This window comes from Curcuma longa, chromosome 21 (assembly GCF_044706935.1).
Source record: "Curcuma longa cultivar G26 ecotype Majalengka, Jawa Barat chromosome 21, ITB_CL_G26_1.1, whole genome shotgun sequence".
Classification (NCBI taxonomy): Eukaryota; Viridiplantae; Streptophyta; class Magnoliopsida; order Zingiberales; family Zingiberaceae; genus Curcuma; species Curcuma longa.
Genome location: NC_133881.1, coordinates 3,551,607 through 3,574,109, shown reverse-complemented (window position 1 = coordinate 3,574,109; position 22,503 = coordinate 3,551,607). Strand labels below are relative to the sequence as shown.

Genomic DNA, 22,503 nt, shown 5'->3' with positions numbered 1-22,503 from the left:
TTGCGCGTTGTGGGGGTGGACTGGTGGTCTTGGTCCTGATTATTTCATTATTTCGCCTATTTCTTCTTCTTCTTCCCTTCATCCCCCCTTCGTCCGCGGCCGCCAGATCTACGCTGTTTGATGAATTCCTAGGGCGGCGGAGATGGCGGCTCGCGTGAGATTGGAGGACGGCGGCGGAGAAGCGCGGCGGCGCCACGCGAAAAGTAGCAGCATGGTGCCGCTGGCGCTTCTGATCGGGGAGGAAGCGAGGATGGGTAAGATGGAGAGGCCGCGGGTGCGGTACGGATGCGCCGCGCAGTCCAAGAAAGGGGAGGACTACTTCCTCATCCGGACCGATTGCCAGCGCGTCGCCGGCGACGCTTCCTCCTGCTTCTCCGTCTTTTCGGTAGGCACCTGTTTTCTATTTTTCTTTTAGGGGTTTTACTTGTTGTATCACATGATTGAAGAAGTAAGTTAGTAGTTGTCTTCTAGGTGGGAAATTTGCTCCATTTCCATTCTGGCACTGCTCATAGTATCATTATAATGTAGTTCCATGCGGGGCTTCTACCAGATAAATAGCTGTAGAAAATGCTTATCAATTGGGTCTTCGGTTAAACTACTTCTTGACTTATTGAGAATATGTAAGTCCGCTATAGATCTGTGTCTCAATATTTTAAAGGAATGAAGGATATAGATGTGCTCTATTCATCGGCCAAAATGGTAGATTGTTTTCAACAGTCAGGAGGCAAGTTAAAACAGAGGGTCGGCGGAGAGAAATCCTATAGGATTTAGATTTTCTTTGACTTAATTGTTCGGTATGTATGTGTACCTAGTAGACTTTAGAGCTTCTAGAAGTGCTCAAATCCATGCCGATTGCAAAATAATAATAAAAATAATATTTTCAAGTTGCTAATTAATGATAAGTGTGAACAAAATAAAAGTCGTAGTAAATAAGATAGGCATCGGGATTCTGCCTTTGGAATCCACCTAATTAGTTTTTGCCCATTATTTTCAGATTGTTTAGGTCATTTCTTTCAGATTTCTGAAAATGAGAAAACACATGGTCTCATTGTTAATCTTATTCTTACTGGCTTTTATTTGTTAGTTACAAACGTCTATTTTGGCCCCCTGCATCAGCTAAGCTTTTTACGGTTTCTGTTTCCAAGTCTAGGTTTAATTGGGTAATGAATTTCTCTTCACTTCACGAGCCACAAGGCTTCATTCACCATCAATGTTTTTAAGTCCGAAGCTTGAACTATTTGACCTTTGCTATTTGATTATGATTTGGCCTAATGATCATAAATATTTTGTTAATATATACAGTAAAATAATGAAATATTGAAACATAATATTTAAATCAATATGAATTCTATAAATAAGATTTCAAATATATAAATATAAACACATTGATGCGTTTATTAGAATCATAAAAATGATGTAACAACACTTTGCTATGAAAAAATCAAAAGTGCGATGGGCCAAGGTTTGTCCACATATTAGTTGATGTTTGGACTCATCATCATCTTTTTATACATTGACCTAGTCAAGTCATTAGTGTATGTACAATTAAGTGCAAGAAAATCCACCTGGAATTCTCATCAGTGTATGTTTACTAAATATAAGGGTGAAATCTACTTGGATTTCCTCATAAAAAGGTATTTTTGAGAAAAGCAAATGAAGCCTAGAAGCAAATGGAAGGTCAAAGCTAAAACTTAACTTATGATTGTCAAATATGGAGCATTCTCAAAGCATATATCAAGTTTCCTAAAACGTTCAAACATTCATTTATAGTTGATGAAGAAATCTAATTTAACACCAACATCTTGTGCATTCATTTATAGAAGGAAGAATTGATGAAGAAATCTAATTTAACACCAAAAGGCATCTTGTGCATAAAACAAAAAAAAAACCAACCAAAAGCCATGTTGTGGGGAAGGAGTTCTTTTATTACCTTGAGGATATAAGGTGATTGATCAATTAGAATGTGAATGCATTTGGCTAACATGGTAAGGTTCTGATCAGTCTTGAAAATTAATAATCTTATTGAAATTTCACTAAATGTTGATTTGAAAGGTGAATAATATCATGAAGTAGAACGGTGATTTTGATCCTAATAGAATGAAGGTTATTGATCTATTTGACCAAGGATATTTCAATTTTTTCCTATTTTTAAGAGAGTGTCATACTTCCAATTTGCTTTGAATCTATCTGATGGATTATATAAAATCTATAATTGTGGGTTTGTTGACTTGTGAAGCCACATTTTCTGCGTAGTGAATCAGTCCATTGCTCATTCAATGAGGGTGGAGAAGGTCACTGAGTGTTTGCTATCTTTGCTGATTTATTATTTTGAAACAAGCATTTCAAATAAGAATCTTTATCCCATATGCTTAAAAGTCTCTACTATAGAGCATCTTGTAATGCTAGCTTATAAGGTGACGTGTCATGATGGTTAGTTGCATTGTGCATATGAGTGAACTGATTGATGTTTCATTTTCTTTAAGGTCCTTGATGGGCATAATGGTAATGCTGCAGCAATATATACTAGAGATAACTTGTTGAATCATGTTATGAGTGCAATTCCCCGTGGACTTGGACGGGAAGAATGGCTTCAAGCTTTACCTCGTGCTTTGGTGGCTGGATTTGTCAAGACTGATAAAGAGTTCCAGAGAAAAGGCATACTTTTACTTCCCTCTTCCTGGCAACCTTTCTCTTAATGGTCTGACTAAATATAAAATTTGATTTTACCTGTTCCATGTTATTTATCAGGACAAACATCTGGAACCACTGTCACATTTGTAATAATTGACGGATGGACAATTACTGTTGCTTCAGTTGGAGACTCTCGATGTATCTTAGATGCACAGGGAGGGGTAGTTTCTTCACTAACTGTTGATCACAGGCTTGAAGAAAATATTGAAGAGTGGGTATTGTTGCTGTTTGTAAACAGAAATTAGTTAGCTCTTCCTATATCTCACGCTCACGAATTCAATTAATCGGCTATGGACAGGCGGGAACGTGTGACTGCTAGTGGAGGTGAAGTAGGGAGGCTCAGCATTGTTGGTGGTGCTGAGGTGTGTTTTAATTTGATTTTGATGAAAAAAAATCTTTTGGATTGTCTACGAGACCATGATTACTCTAGTGCTTGATAATAATTCTCTCAGATTTTATATCTTCTTTTCAGATTGGTCCCCTTCGCTGTTGGCCAGGAGGATTGTGCCTATCCAGATCTATAGGAGATATGGATGTTGGAGAATTTATTGTCCCTGTTCCTTATGTCAAGCAAGTCAAGGTATTTATCCCCATCAACTTTTTTCCTTGTTCATAAGGAGTATGTCATACATGCTCTAAAGATATCAATGCTTATATAAATGCTTGAATAGAGGATCAAGCTGGATTGAGTATCCCTACATTCTCGTTGATTCATTCTACTTCCACTCCTTTTTTTGTTGAATTGAATTTCAAACTTTAGCTTTTTGAATATCTTACTTGTCCTAAGAGCTTTATTTTTATACCAGCTGTCAAATACTGGAGGAAGACTTATAATTGCTTCAGACGGTATCTGGGATGCCTTGACTTCTGAAATGGCTGCAAACTCTTGCCGAGGTTTGCCTGCAGAGCTTGCTGCTAGACTAGTTGTTAAGGTGATTAAGATTTTCCCAATTGTCTCAGAGATTTATTACATCATCATGCTTCCTTAAAATTTTTGTCGGTGTAAGCAATTATTCAATTGTGATCTAAAACAACTAGCTAATTTTGAATCTTGGCTAGCAGGAAGCACTTAGGACAAGGGGTTTGAAAGATGATACAACTTGTATTGTTGTTGACATTGCTCAACCTGATCATTCGGAACCACCTCAATCTACACCGAAAAAGGTTAACAAATTCAAATCTTTCATCTTCAGAAAAAGTTCAAAGGATTCTACTAATAAGCTAGCAAAGAAGCTATCTGCTGTTGGTATAGTTGAAGAAATATTTGAGGAGGGTTCCGCAATGCTTTCTGAAAGGTAACCTTTCTGGAAGATAATTTCAAGTTTTTGTTATTTGTCAGAGTTTTCATGCTAAAGTAGCTCATTTTTACTCTTATTCTCTTCCAACGCCAGAACCAAACCATCAACACTTATAGTACACATGTATAAGCAAAGGAGCATAGTTAGCGCACGATATATTTATCATATCCTATACTCATGTTTATCACTTCTGGCTTCAAGATTCTAAGAATTAGTATCTAGTCAATGGTTGTGGTAATTAGTTGATCAAATTGCATATGTAAATTAAACAAGATCAAGGTGTAGTATCCTATCCTGCACTTATGCTTTTGACAGGTAGCAGATGGCCTCTATGTCCAAACAAATTTTATTTGGGTTGGCCGAATGCCTGGCTAAGACATTAGATCACCAACTGACTATTTAGAAGGCTCTAAACTCAGATGTGGTTGTCAATCTGTGCTTATGGAAAATGGGTCTTGGTGGTGCATTTTATCCTGGTCGCTGTCATTCTAGAAGTGGAAATTAGCAGCTTAAAGTAGTATTCGGAGTCACGCTTGGCTTTAACTTATCCTGGTCGCTTGCATTTTATCCCATTGCATCTATCTATATATGCATTTTTATTACATTAGATTTACACATACTGCTAGATGTAGTTGCCAACTGCTTGGCCAAGGAGGCGCTTAGAAGGAGTCTAAGCTAGTTTTTTTATATGGATCTGCCAATTGGCTTGGGTTCAATTCTCTGTAGTGCGTCTCTCATAAGCACTCTAATCCCTTTGTTTCTTGATCATTTTTTTTTTATATAAGTGACCCAGATGGGTCCATCTCTTGACAAAAAAAATTACATATGTAAAAAATCTCATATGAATATACAGATAGTCATGAATTTGGATCAGAAGGTCTTACAAACTTGACCATTTTGCAATATATGAAAACTTGTTAATCGAAATGGAGGTCTATGGACCCATTAAACAAAGTGAATAGTGCCAATGCAAGCAGATTGTCCAATTCATGGCATTATATGGAAGTGTTCCATTTTGTTATAGAGAGTAGAAAGTGAGAAGTGACTAAAACTCCACTTCATGGTCTCACATCTTAAGACGAGAGTTTCTAAAATATAGTTAAAAGAGGTCCTTCACCTAAAGTGTCAGCATTTTTTGTTAGATTGCACTTCATCTTAGGCTTTAACATGGTTTTAGAGCTAAGCTAGTTCATCATCTTTGACTATGTTGGGTCTTTAGAGGGGATGCTAAAGACAGAATAGTGAGAGAGAGAGAGAGAAAACTGTGTCTTAGTTCCAGACCTTCAAATAAGGGTTTCTAAAATGTGCTTAAATACCAAGAGGTCCTGTAAGTGCTTTGGCTTTTTTGGGTTGACTGGGGTATTGGGTTTTAACATATTTATGAGGTTGTCCATTTTTTGGGACTAATTACTCGTTCTAATTCTAATTTGTATTCTGGTAGTTTTTGGCATAAAATTTTCCATTTGAAAAAACAGTGTTTTCAAAGCTAGGCCTTTTATTGATATATAGACCTGTTCATCCAGTTAACTGGTGAACCAAAAGCCAAACAGTCCCAGACCAGTTAGATGAATAGGCAAATCCTGCTCGAACAGGATGTTGGACGGTTCAACTGGCAGAGCAGGAACAGACAGACAAGCAGTCTTGAAAACAAAGTCAAACTGACTATCAAATGCTATTTCTGAAAAACCTTGATAGTTTGATTCCAAAGACAACTGTAGTAGCAATATAGACGAGTATTATCGACGAGGGATAAATATCTGCAATTCTTTCCTTCTTAGATGATCATATGAGGATGCAATTCCTGTGGATACTCAACTCAAATCCATGCAAATATTGATTTCCACTTGTTTTGCAGGCTAGGAAGCGACTCATCCGCAGAAAAAACATGGAATGTTTTTACATGCGCTATATGCCAGACGCACCTTGCCCCCAGCGAAGGGGTATCTGTTCACGCTGGCTCCATCTTCTCCACCAGCTCAAAGCCTTGGGAAGGTCCCTTCCTCTGTGCCGATTGCCGCATCAAAAAGGATGCTATGGAAGGCAAACGCCCGATTGGAGTTTAGGTGCTATAGCCTCCCCCCTCTCCCCTCTCCCCTCTAGATTTTTTTTAGTTCTTGTGTATTCATTTCTTGTGGGCTGGCTTCGTCATCATTTTATTCTGGGTTTGAGAAGCAGCATCAATGCATGTCCCTATAAGGTGGTGGGTTGTTGTGGTAGGAACTTGGGCTTCTCTTTTCCTTTCCCTCCTTTGGTTACTTGTTGCCGGTTGCAAGTTAATAAGTATGGAAATCAATATTGCTGTACTTGTATTGTTATGGTATCAATAATTTATATATATATAATTCTAAAGTTAAAATTAGATATTATCATGGATGTTAGGTTTATTAGTTTAAGAAGATTAGAGGCTCAGGAATACAAAATTATTAAGTGGGTAACTATTTCATATTACAATTTTACGTCTCTCTCATACTCTCTTTAAGTTATTCTTTCTGTTATGCAGCTTCCTTCCTCAGTAGCTTTTCATTAACAATGTATTGCACTGCATACTTACGTTCAAATCTGCGCGCGCGCGCGCGCGCGCATAAGTCTACTGCATGCTTACGGCATCTGCAACGTAAAATTTTTGAAGAGGTTCGTGAAACTAAAAATTAAATAAAAAATTGAATCATTGAGGTTTTTAATTTAAGAATAGTAGTGAACATTTAAAAGTAGTTTTTTCTCTTGAAATTAAATATGTGGGTGTGATCGGTAATTAATTAATAATGAGATTTAAAATGTAAAGTTTTTTTGTTGTAAAGAGAATAATAGATGTTCATGCATTTAATGTGATATATTGAAAATTATCAAAAACTTATTTAGAACTAGAGGTAAGGAATCCTAATATGCTTTTTCGTTCTTAGCTTTCAATTATTCTGAAGGGTTGTTTTTTCTTCACATAATACTTATTTACATCATACCAATCTCGTGCTGATCTGTCTCTCATGTTGGCAATGCATACTTGCATGAGCACTATACATGTAAAGCGTGTGTGCTATCACCTTTTCTCTGGGATATAGTTGAGTTAGTTTTGACGGAGTAAATTTGTTGAAATGAGCAAGAGTCGAATACCGATGAAGTCGAGATAATGTCCTTCTCCGTCGTGATAAACTACAGCTTCTTAATTTACCTCTTCACAGATGATCATGACACCGATCGTATGATACCGTTGAGATGATGGATTTCACTTTTTGTTGAAGTGTGTGCTATGATCTTTATAACCACGGAACCAAATACAAATGTACCTATAGTCAGCTCAGGTCTGGCCCAAGATTTATTATGATTTTCATAGAAGATTATCTCGACGGATAAACAAAATTATTACATTATCAATTCGGGATTAATCTTTATTATTTTTCATTGAAAAATATGTAGCCCAAGCTGATTATAAATCTTGATTTCGCCATTATTTATGACTTAGATTTTGAAGTTAATTCTCACGGATGCAAAATATTTCGTTGACTGTTTGCCCTCGTGTAAAATGGGTTGTTGCATTGGGGCAAAAGTCCCTCTCCTTTGCCAATTTTTCCAAGGGCAAAAATCAAAAGGTTATTTTTTTTTAATTATCAAAAACAAGTGCTACTTTATTATTCAATTGTATATAATTACTCAACTACCTTCTAATATTATTCAATATTATTTTTATTATTATTTTTTGTCTAAATTCTAAACTAATCAAACACATTATAATAACTATGAAATCGTAATTACTACACATATCATAACATCATATTATTCAAATATGAATAATTATACAACTGTCCTTTATATTGTTTTACATTATTATCTCCGACTTAAATTTTGAATCGATCGAATGCGTTGTAATAGTTATGAAACCGTAACTACTATATATGTTATAGTAATTACAAAATCATAGCTGCAATAATGTAAATATTTTTTAATAATTAAATATGTATTTTAGATGGATATAATTGAATTCACATTATAGCAATTATAATATAAATATTTTTAAATAAATTAAATATGTATTATAATAGTTATAAAATTATAATTACTACCCTATAAATTTATTTAATATTTATATTTTAATAAGTATAAATAGTTATGTATTTGTTCGAAGAGGATTAAAAACAACAACAAAGAAGTCCGTTTTATGTTTTTTATTTTTTCCTAATACATTAATACCTCCATCTCTCTCTGCAGTCCACGTACGTACGAAACCTTTCGCCCCCAACGCAAACGTTCCTTTGAAGTCCGTGCTAAGTGCGCCTTGAATTTACCACACCACCATGCTGCCTTTGCAGTCCACCATGTCCATCCTCCCTTTTTCATCTTTCATTTCCTCGTTTCCTATGCTACTATCATTGCCTTTAATTACTCTCTTCTTCTTCTTCCTCCTCTTCACAGTTCGAGCTTTATTTCTAGCTCTTGGCCTCCATCAACATGTTGCAGTCGGGCTTCCCCCATAGCGGCGGCGGCGGCGGTCCTGGGGATCATCAAATGGTGTTTACCTCGAGCGTTAATGGTGCAAGGGAGCGAGAGCTCCCTCGATCGGCTAGATCTCCTTAATCAGCTCCGCCTCTGACTAAGACAATATTTAGCTCGCTGCTGTAGCGTATGCAATGCGGGGGAATTGAGGTGTATGGTCCGAGATCTCTGCGTGCGTGCCTGCGTGCGTGCGTAGGTCGACCCCTTTCTTTCTCTCTGTCCATACTTCTGCTCCTTCGGAGAAGTAGTAATGTAGTTAACATAACATGCATGATGCTTCCACTTGCAGTACTACGCACTGCTTGTGTTTGTAACAATGCGTCACTAGCGCTAATTAATATTAATTATATTATTACAAATTCAGCAAATGTGCTTCACATTGTCTCTAGTTACGTATTTATACATTCTAGCTTCTTAATTCTCATAAAAATCCTCCAAGTTCGATCGTACTACACTGTGATGAGCTTTAGAACACCGATCGATAAGAGATAAACATGCACTCTGCCATGGGCATGTTCGAATTGAGCTGAGCCTCTTGATGTTTGGGAAGGAGGAATATTCTGCAGCTAACATGGAACTGGCACTACTGTCATGCATTCCATTTTGATACACCGCAAATAAATGGCACTAGCGTGGCTTTTGCTACCGAGGGAGGAATTTGTTCAGGGATCTCTATGCTTCGCATATATATTAATGTCCATATGTCGCGAGTGGAGTCTGACAAACGTGGAGACAGATATACAGAGTGAGTGTGGAGATATTGCCCTGAGGCATATATAGTTAAATTAGTTACTGTTTATCAATGGATGTCAGAGAGGATGCAAATTGATATCAGATCATTGAGATTAGTGTTTAACACTCTCTCCATAGAATGATATTGCTCTGCTACAGGTATTTATGGATAGCAACAATTCATTTCCCAAGATACAATATCTCGAAATAATAGCACTTTAAATTTCGAGACCAGTGAACTTTTTCATAAGCTTTTTGAACTCCAAATGCACAAGATGAGATGTATGCTTCAATGGATGAGTTGATTCGATGATTCGATAATTTTTTCAGCATCTAGAAGGATTTATTTATACAAAGTGAAGAGGTAGAACACTCTTTATGAGTAACTGTGACTTTTGGACAGAATTTATTTGGGTTGTTCGATCTGGAGGTTGTAAGTACCCTTTAGATCACCCTTTAATCAGAGCTCTCTTTTGTCATCAGCCGTTAGATTTGGATCCAATGATGCATTCGATTTGATTTCAGATCAAGTCTTATCACTAACGATTAAATTGCGACTCTTTGCGATCCAACGTTCCAGATCGCGTCACCTGCGATCCATCACATGCGTTCCAGATCGTTGTCATCCATTTGCCCAGTCAGTAATCAGCAGTTCAGTCATCTCTCCCTGTCCACATGTGGCATTGTCACGTCACATGTGAACCTGACATATCGCCCAAGTGCTACGTAAGCATTGCCATGTCTATTAGTTTTTCTTGCCGTTTAGATTTATATTATATATTAAATACATTAACATAACTTAAAATAATAAAATGTTATTTTATAAATAAATAAGAGTGTTGAACTTATTTACTTTATATATTTTATTTTACAAATATATCATCTTAAAACTTAATTAATATCTTGCATAAATATATATGATTCTAATTGACAATATTATATTCAATTTTAAAACAAATTAAATGTATTTGAACCTGAACGTTTAATGATAGTGACTAATTTTTATGATGTTCATTTAATTTTTTTAAATAAAATTTATTTATTTTGACATTTGAATGTGTAATATTTTTAAAATAAAACCTAAAAGGAAATATACACTACAAAAATTAACGGAAATAGCGACGGACCAATTCCGTCGCTATTCAGTCGCTAAGCGAGGTTAACGACCGATTAGCGACGGAAATCGACCGTCGTAAAAAATTCGGTCGCTGATGTCATCTTAGCGACGGAATTAAAATTCCGTTGCTAATTAGAGATGGAATTTTAATTCCGTCGCTAAATTTAGCTACGGAATTAGTTTCCGTCGCTAATTAATAGCGACGAAAAATATAATTCCGTCTCTAAATATTAGCGACGGAATTTTAATTCCGTCGCTAATTAGCGACGGATTTATAAATTCCGTCTCTAATTTAAAGGTAAAAAAATAAAAAAAAATCATTTTTAGCAACAGAATTAAAATTCAGTCGCTAATTTAAAGAAAAAAATTTTTAAAAAAATCATTTTTAGCGACGGAATTAAAATTCCGTCGCTAATTTAAAGAAAAAAAATTGTTTTTAGCGACGGAATTAAAATTTCGTCGCTAATTTAAAGAAAAAATTTAAAAAAAAATCATTTTTAGCAACGGAATTTAAAATTCCGTCGCTAATTTAAAGAAAAAAATTTAAAAAAATTGTTTTTAGCGACGGAATTAAAATTCCGTCGCTAATTTAAAGAAAAAATTTAAAAAAAATCATTTTTTATCATTCCGTCGCTATTAATTTATTTTTTTAGTATAATTTATTTTATTTTTCTGAATTTCCTATTTATATATCAAAATCTCTAAATACAATATTACAATCACATTAATCTTTAGATACAACATATCAAAATACACCAACATATCAAAATACACCACATATCAAAATACATCACATTAATCTGAATACACCATATATCAAAATATCTGAATACAACATTAATACAATCTTAATACAATAATATCTGAATACAACACAAATATGTAGATAGACTGATACTGTATCTAATGTCAAAATACAATAATATATCAAAAACTTATCTAAACAAGCCCAGCCAAAAGAGAAGATCCTACAAAAAAGACAATAAAAATAGGTTAGTAATAATTTAATTATAACAAACTATTTGAATAATGCATGCTTACAAGTAATAACTTAAAAAAAATTAAAAGTAATAGAAATGCTAACCTACCTTGCAAACAGCTACTGATCATAAATGAAGAAGAGGGAAAAATACTATAATGAAAAAATACTACAAAGGTAACATATATTAGTGTATCCATGTTGATAGAAACCATCTTAAATAAGGAATCCAGTTGAGAACACAAGAATGCCAGTTGAGAACTTTGAGCAAGTCATACACACAACACAGTTTCCTTCCGGTTTCCTAATGCCCTAGAGAATATTATCAAGTCATGCCAAAGTTGCACATGGAGAGCAACAAGATGAACCTGAGCCCCCTAGTGTGACCAAGATCAATCACTTTGAATGCGCTTCAGAGAACAGAAGTGTAGCAAATAATATAATCATCTCCAATTCTGAGTATTCTGCAACTGAATTAGATATTTCTAGCAATAAAGCTCAACCTTTTGAAGACTGTGAAGCACCCTTCAACATAGAGGAGAGAGCATGCCATTTCTATAGATCTCAATCTAAAGTCTATTTGGACCAAAAGCTAGCTCAAGTGGTATTGAATGATCATATTGCACATGGAGAGCAACAAGATGTCAGAAGTTTCCTATCAATTTGAAATCAAAACCACCACTATCCTCCTATGCACAATCATCTTTCGACACTGCCACTGCCCCACTTATGCTTTCACTGCCACCCTTGAAACTAGAAATAATATAACAAATAGTATTATGTCTATATATGAACGAAAGTTACTATCTAGCTAATGGGAACAAAAGAACATGAGCATGTTTACATGGTAACGAACAAGTGTGATATGATTATATTAGCTCAAAAAAAAAAAAGAGGTCCTAGTTTAGTACACCACAAAAAATCTACCAATTAGCGACGGACTAATTCCGTCGCTAATCCGTCTTTCTGCTTGCCATACTGCTTGCCATGCAGCCCACACTTCCTCTGGGATCCAAGATGGTCTGGTGCCCTTAGATCTGCATTTATATAGCAGATCTTTATATAATTTGCCAGCAGCAGCATTCCAGGCGTCTTGAAACTCCCGCTCACGTCCTGGCTCAAAAGTATATTTTTTCTGCAAGAAAAAAAAATAATTAGTCTAAATAAAAAAACTTCATTATAAGGTGGTTAAAATGACTAACCAAAAACTCGTCGTAGTAGAAGTTGCGCATGCCCTCATCGACATGCCTCTAAGTATGCCCTGAACGACATACTCGCTCACGGAACTTATTAGAAATATATCCTGTAACTTTATGGCCTTCTGGTGTAAAACTACATTATAAACCATGTAAATGTTAGACATATATTATAAAACAAATTATATATCCTAAAAAGTAAGAATAACACCATTACTTACCAACCGCCAATAACTCTCAAAACTGTCCTGCCACCTGGTGCTGCTGCCTGATCAGACATAGCTATATCTGCAAAATCATAAATGAAAAAGAGGGGAAAAATACTATAATGAAAAAAATACTATAAAGATAACATATATTAGTGTATCCATAATGATAGAAACCATCCAAAATAAGGAAGCCTTCTGTATAAGCAATATTAGTGGATTTGTCAAAATCTGGATAGCACATGCAAGCTGCAAAGTCAAGGTCATTTAGAACCAGTGCACAGCAGAGATTTAGACACTTATTCCAGCTAAATATCTATCTTCTCTCAGGGTATCATCTTTAATTGCTACAAAGACCAATTTCAAGGGCTTTGGTTGTCTTAATTGCAAGAAATAACAAACGGAGAAAGATCCACACGCCATGGTTAAGTTCCAAACATTTCACTGCTAAATCAAACCTTTTCTAAGCTTAACTCTTCATGGTTAAGCTGCAAAAATTAGAAAGGTGCAGAAGCTGCAAAAATTAGAAAGCTTAACTCCTATCAAATTTTCATCTTGGTAACAAATTAAAATTCTAGAAAATACTAGACTTTGTTGTTTCATTGTTAAAAGAGAGACTTAACCAGATGCAGATCAGTTTAATTCTAGAAAATACAAATTAATAACAAACGGAATTTCCCATTTCAATCTTCGCTTACAGTAAACCAGATGCAGATCAGTTTATAAACATCAGAGACCTAACCGAGAGGAAGTCGCGACGAACAAAAAGAAGCTCGCCGAAAGAAGCTTACCTAACCGAGAGGAAGCCGCCGGTAGGAGAGATGGCCGGAGAGAGCCGAAAGAAGCTCGCCGGTCGCAGGAGTGCATGTGCGCGAGAGAGGAGAGTGTCGGAGGGAGGAGACTGCCGGAGGGAGGAGAGTGCGCGAGAGAGAAGAGTGCCGGAGGGAGGAGACTGCTGGAGGGAGGAGAGTGCGCGAGAGAGGAGAGTGCCGGAGGGAGGAGAGCGCTGGAGAAAGGATTTTTCGCCGAGAACGAAGAAACGCGCACGGGAAGAAAAGGAAAGGGTCGGCGGAGCCCTAAATTCGCGACTTTAGCGACGGAATAATAATTTCCGTCGCTAATTAGCGACGGAATAATAATTTCCGTCGCTAGTTTTAGCGACGGAATAATAAATCCGTCGTTGATTAGTTGATTAGCGACGGAATAGTAATTTCTGTCGCTAAAATTAGCGACGGAATTATATTCCGTCGCTATTTCCGTCGGTAAATCATGTTTGTTTTCTAGTGAAAAATAAAGATCATTTGCAACGAATTTTACGATGAAAAAAAATCATCACAAAATTATTTGGTGACAAATTTAGTGACGAAAATATTTTCATGGGTAATAGCTCGTCATAAAATTCTGTGACAAAAAAATATTTATTCATCGCGAAATTGACGACGAATAAATTTTTCATCGCCAATTTCATCACAATTTGACGACGAAATTATTTTCATAGCAAAATTGAGTATTTGTTATTCTGTGACGAAAATAAATTTTCATCGCAAATGTTGCGACGAATTTTATATATTACAAAATTAGCAACAAATAAGATTTTATTGTAAAAGTTGTTGCTAATTAGCCATAAAAATATTATTCATTGTAAATTTTGTTGTAAATTTACAATGAAAATATTTCATCATAAATTTTTATCTCTAAAAAATTATTTCTTTTAGTGAGGTTCTCTAACAAATTTAAGGAAATTAACGATGAAATATTTAATATTCCATCACTTTAAAATTTTCAATTTTATTATTCTCGATTACGGTCAATCAATTTTATTATAAAATTTTGAAAAATAATAATACTATTCACTGATATTGAGATGTTAAAAAAAAAATTACAATCCGGTAGTTAAATGGAATTTCTCTATTATAACTAGATAAATACATTTGAGTTATAATTAATTTTGTTAGCCTATAAATACAAATAAAAGATGCATGAACTTGTAACTATAGTTATACAACTAAGGGTGACTAATAGGTAGGTTAAATAGAGTTAACTGGTAGAACCGATTAAAATTTAAAAGTTGGATTTAGTTAATTCAGAAATTTATATTCTTTTTTTTAAATATCTATTAATTTGGATAATTCACTTCGGTCCTAATTTTAAAAATTTAAATTCAATTAAATCGATTAAATCAAAAATAATAGTCAATAGTGTTAGTAGTTGATTGTTCAAATGTTAAATTTTAAAAATTGAATAAAATATTTAATAATTTATCGTGTGCTTTGACCATTTATTATCAATCAATTATGATTAAAAAAATTAATTATTTTACTTTTTTATCTAATTAATTGATGTTTTGTGGGTTTGATTTATTGGATTTTTTTTAAGTTAAGTTAGTCTAAAAAATTTTAAATTATTCAATTTTGATTTAAATATTTCAATTAATTCGGATATTGAGGGACTGCTCACTCCTAAATACAAATATTCAAATTCATCTTGTACGTTAGAAGCCTTTTTAGAATAGTAAATGAATCGGACTTTTATTAATAAATTTGATGTTTAATTTAATAAAGTATTAATTAATTAATGAGTTTGGTTTGTCCGTTTAATAATATTTGTGGACTAATTTATAAATAAATTTAATTATTGACTTATATAAAATTTAATTGTCAAAAATAAATAATTTCATAGATTTTTATAAATTTAAAATTTTATTATTTTATAATATATTAAAAAATAAAGAAATAGTAGAAGTTTTATAAACAGATAAAATTTTAATATAAATTATAATGATAATTGAATTTGATTAAAAGCTATAATAATATTAATGCAGATGATTATATATAAGACAAGTTAATTCCATAAAGTTTTAAGTAAATAAATAAATAAGCTTGTGGTTTGGCTCAAATTACACGCCAAAATAATATAAAAATGAATTCTACTTTAATCCATCTCCACGTTTTACTCATTTATTTCGCCAAGATTTTTTTGAAAGCTTTATGGAAAAATAATATCCTATTCGATATATTAAGAGCTCGATGATAATAGAATGAAATGTTGAAAAGTAATAATTGAATTGGTTATAATGGAGCATACTTATAAAAGAGGATAAAGAATTCGAATCTCAACGAAGTAATATTTCTGTCGTGATCAATTATAGTTTTTCGATTTACTTCTTCACAGATGATCATGAGACCGACCGTGTAGGTGGACGGATTTCACTTTTTACAAAAAAAAAATAAAAAAAATACCGAAAAGTAAACATATATTTGGCAAGAGATTAATTAAGACAATTATAGTATAAATATATGATGAAAAAAGTGAATTAAATCAGTTAAGAAAATGTATGATTATTTATTTACTTTTAATAGTCTTTTGATATATTAAATCAATTTTTAGTTAATTGTTATCGGACTAATTCAAATTCCACTCCTTTAATACGCGACACGTTACTTTTGTTCGGTCTCATCTCATAGTCACAATTCACTCCGGTAGCAGCGGCAGATAGAATTGAAGTATTAAGTTAAAATTGAATTAAATTTAAATAAATAATTTTTTTAATTAATTAAATTGATCAATTTTTAAATAAAAATTAAATGATTCGAATGAATAAAATATTAATTAATTTGATTTTAAATATTATAAAAGATTTATCTTTTAATTAAAATTTTATAAATTTATTTATATAGCAATTTATTTATTAGATTTATTTGATTTAATTAAATAAGAAATTTTAAAATTGAAATTGAATCGATATAATTGATTTTTTTTTTAAAAATAAAATTCTAAAATAATTTTTAAATTTGCGATAAATGCTGTCGACGGCAGAGGGATTAAATTTCCATTCTATTCTGCAAATGGATATTGCCTATAAAGAACTATCTATTCTCATCTGTTCGATCTCGATGGTGGACACGTGGCGCGAAGATCCTCTTTAATATAATTCTTTCCATCTCCGGACTTTGATCGTTTCTCATTGTCCATTCCAACGCTATATCTATGGACGCCGCCCCTGCAATGGCTTTTTTCCACACTTCCAGATTAAGATCATCGACCCCTGCAGCAATGACGACGACATCTTTTTCACAATTCAACCGCTATAATTCCGTTTACAATCTGCTCCTCTTTCACAGGATCGACCGCGATATCTACGACAGATTGATTGCCCACGGCGCCACCCCGCTCGTCGCCCGCAACATCGTCGCGCTCCTCGTCTGGCTCGACAACACCGGCATCAACGTCATCCCCTACCTCAACAACAACTTCAACGACGACGCCTTCCTCCGTCTCACCGCCGAGGCGGAGTCCATCCTCGACTTCCTCCGCCGTGCCTACCTCCCCCCGCGGGAGTCCGTCGTCCTCTCGATTCCCGTCATCGCCTCCCTCTCCACCATCGGCCCCATCAACTGCGGCTTCTTCAACTGCCATCGCCACGAGGCCGCCGAGCGCATCGCCGAGACCCTCGCCGTCGGAAGGTTCTTCTTCGACAACGCCCTCTTCGCCACCTTCCGCCGTTACGAGGCGGCGGTGGAGGACGCCCGCCAATGCAACACCGCGCCACCTCCGATGCCGCTGGAGTTGGCGAGGCCCTTCATGCCGGTATTTTCGACGGCTGCGGCTTCGGTGGACGAGCGCTCCCTCGTCATCGCCTTCCTCAGGGCATCCCCTCTCTCAGAGGAGGAGATCGCTGCCTACTTCCAAAAGTAAATGATTTGATTTAGAATTCCGATAGAAATCTTTGTTCGATTCGATCGACATGTACGTACATTGTTTAAATTAAATTGAGCATGCAGGCAATGGGGGAATTGTGTGGAGCGTGTGGCGTTCGAGGAGATGCCGGCGTCGTCGTCGTCGGCGCACTCGTGCGCTAGGGTGGTCTTCAAGAGGGAGGGGTATGTGGCGCTGGTCCTCCACGGCCCGGTTGAGTTCCGGTTCGCCATCAACGGGAAGCAAGTGTTGGCGCGCCGGGTCGAGCAGCGGAGGAGCTGAAGCTTCCAATTAGATCTTGACATGTGGCGAATCGGTGGGAATGGGATGGATAAACCCTTTCTGATTCAATAAATTTATTATTAGAAAATTGCATGATTTCCACAATCAATAAATTGAATAAACGTGAATCTTAAGGGTGTAAAATCGAAATTAAATTTTAAAATTTAACTACAAATTAAGATCAATTAATTAGTTAGCAAATTAATTGATTAATTATATATTAATATGCTGCAGTATTAATTAATTGATTAATTAATCAATTGATAATATGGTCAGCAATATTAATTAATTGATGCATGAAAGACTAGTACTTTGACAGTTTATAATATCAAAAATTAATTAAACAAGTTCAAACTTTTAGAGAAATTAAGTTCTTCTTCAACATATTTGCAAGCTACTCTCGTCGAAATTAAGCTGTTAAGAAATATTGAGAGACGTGTATATTCATATATATTTCCTATATAAAATACAATATAGTACTTTTCAACAAGGAAAACTCTTAATCACGCCTAGTAGGGGTGCAATTTATCATTTTTTTCATTTAAAAAAATATTATTATTTTAATATCATTGTCATAGTTATGATGATTACTAAGGAAGAGTATATTGCTTAAATTATTTATATATATATGAACTGTTATGTATTAAAATATTTATTTATCAATTTAATTAAAACTGTTTTCACTATATTAATCACAATCATAATTGCTAGACTTAAGTGAGGGCACCGTATTTGTTTAAACGTTAATATATATCACCTTAAAAAACAAGGTATCCATATGTCACATATATATTATATTAATACATCATTTTTATTAACTCAATTATATTCATTTTAACATTATTACTCATTATTTGTTAGTCTTATTGTTCATTCATTCTATCTTTATTCTTATTTTATATTAAATAAATAAATACACTTACTCTTCAACAAAGGTGGAATTCACCAGACCGCCACCCCAGCGACACCATATAGTCGACTCCATGATCATTTGTGAAGAGGAAAATTGGAAAGTTGCAGGTGACTACTATGGATGAGGACATTGTTTGAATTCGTCGAAAATCGACCCTTGCCTACTTTAACAAGTCTGCTCTGCACTAACCAACTCAATTATGCTCCGAAAGCCAAATACGCCTACTCTCATTAATTGAGTTCAAAGAATTGAACTTTAGTATGTGGATGTTATAACACTCATCCACATTGATTCTGACATCATTTGAATGTTATTACACCCAGACATTAGCATAGATATGGATACTCTTATAGCTAATCCAAGTATATAACAATCATCTAAATAACTATTTAAACTTGTGTGTGTATATATATATTGTTTCGGCCTGAATACGAGGTAAGCCAAATCCCATGGAATGTGATGTAGTTGACTTTTGTGGTGAATCAACAAGAACTCAATATATAATGGAGAGTCGGCAGGAGTAGGAAGACTTGGTTGAAGGAGTCGAACTTGACTGACATGAGGGCTTGGCTGAAGGTTGGACTCAATTGGCATGAAGACTCGGCTACAGGAATTGACTTCTTTAAATCAACTTCAAGCAAAATATGATTGATTCATGACGAGAGTAACACACATCATAGGACTCTCTTAAAATTACCCAGATAAGGTCTCTCCGATTTGCCTAAGTCATCAAGGAGCCCAAAAAGTATAAAGAGACAATAATAAGAAACGCAATAAAAGTAACTGAAATAAAAAAATATAGGATAGTAAATGATTATATGATTCTTCCTTAATATTGATAGCCCTAGAGTCTTTTCTTATCATCTCTTCTTTAGAGCCTATCATATCCTCCCGTTTAGAGCTTTGTTTGGTTCAGGTTAATATGATCAATTCCCAAGTAATGCAGCTTCATCGCCACATCAGTAAATGAGTTATAACTCGGAAATAGATTACTTTGACAGGCTAAGATTTTCTGTGATTCTGAAAATTAACGAAATTTTGTTTATGATTATCCTTCGATTTTAAAACTGAGTTAATTAAAATGTACCGTGAAATCTAATTGAACATGAATTAATAAATTTTAATTTAAATACTTATAATTTAAATTTCAAAAAAATTAATGAATTATATTTAGTAATTTAATGAATTATTTTATTAAAATAATTATTTTAACAAATTATTTAATATATATATATTTATTTAAAATTTTAAAAAATAAAATTAATGAATTATATTTATTAATTTAATAAATTATTTTATTAATATATATATTTATTTATTTTAAATTTTAAAAAATAAAATTAATGAATTATATTTATTAATTTTATGAATTATTTTATTAAAATAATTATTTTTATGAATTATTTTATTAAAATATTAAATTTATTTTAAATTTTAAAAAATAAAATTGATGAATTATATTTATTAATTTAATGAATTATTATATTCAAATAATTATTTAAAAAAATTATTTCATTAAAATAAAATTAATGAATTATATTTATTAAAATAATTATTTTAACAAATTATTTTATTAAAAATATATATATTTATATTAAATATTAAAAAATAAAATTAATGAATTATATTTATTAATTTAATGAATTATTTTTTTAAATAATTATTTTAATGAATTATTTTATTAATAAATGTATAACTTTCTTTTAAATATCAAAAAAATTAAATTAACAAATTATATTTATTAAATTAATGAATTATTTTATTAAAGTAATTATTTTAATAAATTATTTTATTAAAATAATTATATTAAAAATATATAAATTTATTTTAAATTTAAAAAATATTTATTTATTTATTATTATTAATTTTTTAATCATCATTAAAATTATTATTAATATTATTAATTTATTTTAAAAATAAATTAAATTAAGAGTAATATAATAAATATTAAACTGATTATTTTTTATTCGCTCTAAATAAATAATTTGAACCAGATAATATTAGATTATATTTTATACCTTATAACCTCGATTATGTGATTATTTGGTAATTCCATGCATAACTAAAATTATATTTGATGACTTAAATCAAACACACACTAAAATCTTAATAAGTCTTCTTGATTTGTAGTAACTAATCAATCAACTTGGTGAGTAAAGCAACTATGTTCAATCCCTCTCGCCCTAATCAATCAACTCAATTTACCACCACCATTAATCTACTGGATGTAGATTTTATTTATTTAATGATAACTTATTAATAAGCTACATTTTGATTTGTTAGTTAAAAAAATATCGTTGAAACAATTAATGAGACATATGAGAGACTTATCAATTTATTTATTTTTGTAAATCTATATTTGTTCTTATAAAATTAAGTTTATTTTTTTAAAAAATAAATTAAATTAACTTCTAAAATTTATTTAAACTTTTATTAAAAGTAAATGCTGTGATAAATATTATTTTAAATATTTAGTATAAATTTATTAAATCTTTTTGAAGAAAAACAATTAATTTAATAAATCACGATTAATAAATAGAAAAATTGCACGTCATGATTAATTTAATCGGGTCCGTTAATCCGAATTCCATAATCCCTCATTCAGTCGTAATCTTTCCCGCGCAACGGAGACGTCCATCTGTTGCACCGTTCCGGGCATGAACAGATGAGTTCTCTCTCGCTGTGCACTGTCTCCATGGAGGCTCGCGCCGATTCACTCACGCTCCCATTCAACCCTATATATGGACTCCGCCCGCTGCAATGGCTTTCTCCACATTTGCAATCTCATCGAGATCAAGATCGATCATCGACTTATAACTACACGCCGGTGAATTTTATTATTTCAGTCCTCTGTTGCTCAGATCAAGGTCAAGTCTCCGCCCTCTGTTGCTCGAGTTCTTCAATGGTCAAATGACTTCTTCTTCCTCATTTTTCTACACGCCGGTGAATTTTGTTATTTCGGTCCGCGACTTGCTCCTCTTCCACAAGGTCGACCGCGCCGCCTACGACCAGTTGGTTGCCCTCGGTACCTCCTCCACCGTCGCCCGCAATGTCGTTTCCCTCCTCATGTGGCTCGAGAACATTGGCATAAACGCTCTCGCCCACCTCCGCCTCCACGCCAACAATCCCGCCGTCGTCCTCCGCATCGCCGCCGACGCCGAGGCCATCCTCAACTGCCTCCGCAGCGATGGGCCCCCGATCCAGCCCCCTACCCTCGGAGCCCTCGGCGCCATCCCTCTCATCGCCTCCCTCGCCTCCCACCCACTCGACCTCCACTTCTTCCACCGCCACCGCGACGCCGCCGTTCTGGGCCTTGCCTATAACCTCATCCGCATCGGCCCGGTAATCTTCAACGACGACTTGCAAGCTACCTTGACCTCGTACGACGCAGCGGCAGCGGAAGCCCGCAGGCTGAACCTGCCACCTCCTCCGTTACCACTGGCGCTGGCAAGGTCCTACATGGATGCCGTCGCGGAGCTGTCGACGACGCCAGAGGACGAACGATCTATCTTCATCACCTTCTCCAGGGGATATCCTCTGACCCAAGAAGACATAGAAGAGTACTTCACTAGGTACGTTCTCACCGATCAATCCTAAAATCAATGAATTTGAAGCATGATGTATAACTAATCATCTAGATCGGTAACAAACACAGTAAATGGGGAAAGTGCGTGGAGAAAGTGACGGTGGCGAGGTCGGCATCGGCGGTGGCACCAGTGTACGGGAAGGTGGTGTTCAAGAAGGAGGCCTACATGGGACTGGTGCTCAACGGCCTGGACCTGGTCAAGTTTACTATAAAGCGCAAACAGATGTGGGCGCGCAAGTATGAGCCGAGAGGGAATAATTGATCATGATCTTAATGAAATGTAATAAATAAATATTATTTGAAGAAGTTTTCCTTTGAATCTT

General features: G+C 34.3%; 3 protein-coding genes across 3 annotated transcripts; all 3 read left to right on the top strand.

Annotated features, from left to right (window-relative positions):
- Nucleotides 1-6,292, top strand: LOC141814530 (putative protein phosphatase 2C 15). Its single transcript, XM_074702485.1, has 8 exons — nt 1-385; nt 2,484-2,655; nt 2,749-2,902; nt 2,990-3,053; nt 3,164-3,271; nt 3,498-3,623; nt 3,754-3,986; nt 5,845-6,292. The coding sequence occupies exons 1-8, from the start codon at nt 143-145 to the stop codon at nt 6,050-6,052; spliced, it is 1,308 nt and encodes a 435-aa protein (XP_074558586.1). The 5' UTR covers nt 1-142; the 3' UTR covers nt 6,053-6,292.
- Nucleotides 6,293-16,691: 10,399 nt separating this feature from the next.
- On the top strand, nt 16,692-17,681 carry LOC141814517 (uncharacterized). The gene is made up of 2 exons (XM_074702473.1): nt 16,692-17,395; nt 17,486-17,681. The coding sequence occupies exons 1-2, from the start codon at nt 16,692-16,694 to the stop codon at nt 17,679-17,681; spliced, it is 900 nt and encodes a 299-aa protein (XP_074558574.1).
- Nucleotides 17,682-21,504: 3,823 nt separating this feature from the next.
- LOC141814516 (uncharacterized) lies at nt 21,505-22,442 on the top strand. The gene is made up of 2 exons (XM_074702472.1): nt 21,505-22,166; nt 22,250-22,442. Exons 1-2 carry the CDS (start codon nt 21,505-21,507, stop codon nt 22,440-22,442), a joined length of 855 nt encoding a protein of 284 aa, XP_074558573.1.
- The last annotated feature ends 61 nt before the right edge of the window (nt 22,443-22,503 follow it).

Coding starts and splice junctions, on each gene's coding strand:
- LOC141814530 (XM_074702485.1), top strand. CDS start 143: ATGGCGGCTCGCGTGAGATTGGAGGACGGCGGCGGAGAAGCGCGGCGG. Junction 2,656..2,748: donor TAAAGAGTTCCAGAGAAAAG/GCATACTTTTAC, acceptor GTTATTTATCAG/GACAAACATCTGGAACCACT. Junction 2,903..2,989: donor CTTGAAGAAAATATTGAAGA/GTGGGTATTGTT, acceptor GGCTATGGACAG/GCGGGAACGTGTGACTGCTA.
- LOC141814517 (XM_074702473.1), top strand. CDS start 16,692: ATGGACGCCGCCCCTGCAATGGCTTTTTTCCACACTTCCAGATTAAGA. Junction 17,396..17,485: donor ATCGCTGCCTACTTCCAAAA/GTAAATGATTTG, acceptor TTGAGCATGCAG/GCAATGGGGGAATTGTGTGG.
- LOC141814516 (XM_074702472.1), top strand. CDS start 21,505: ATGACTTCTTCTTCCTCATTTTTCTACACGCCGGTGAATTTTGTTATT. Junction 22,167..22,249: donor ATAGAAGAGTACTTCACTAG/GTACGTTCTCAC, acceptor TAACAAACACAG/TAAATGGGGAAAGTGCGTGG.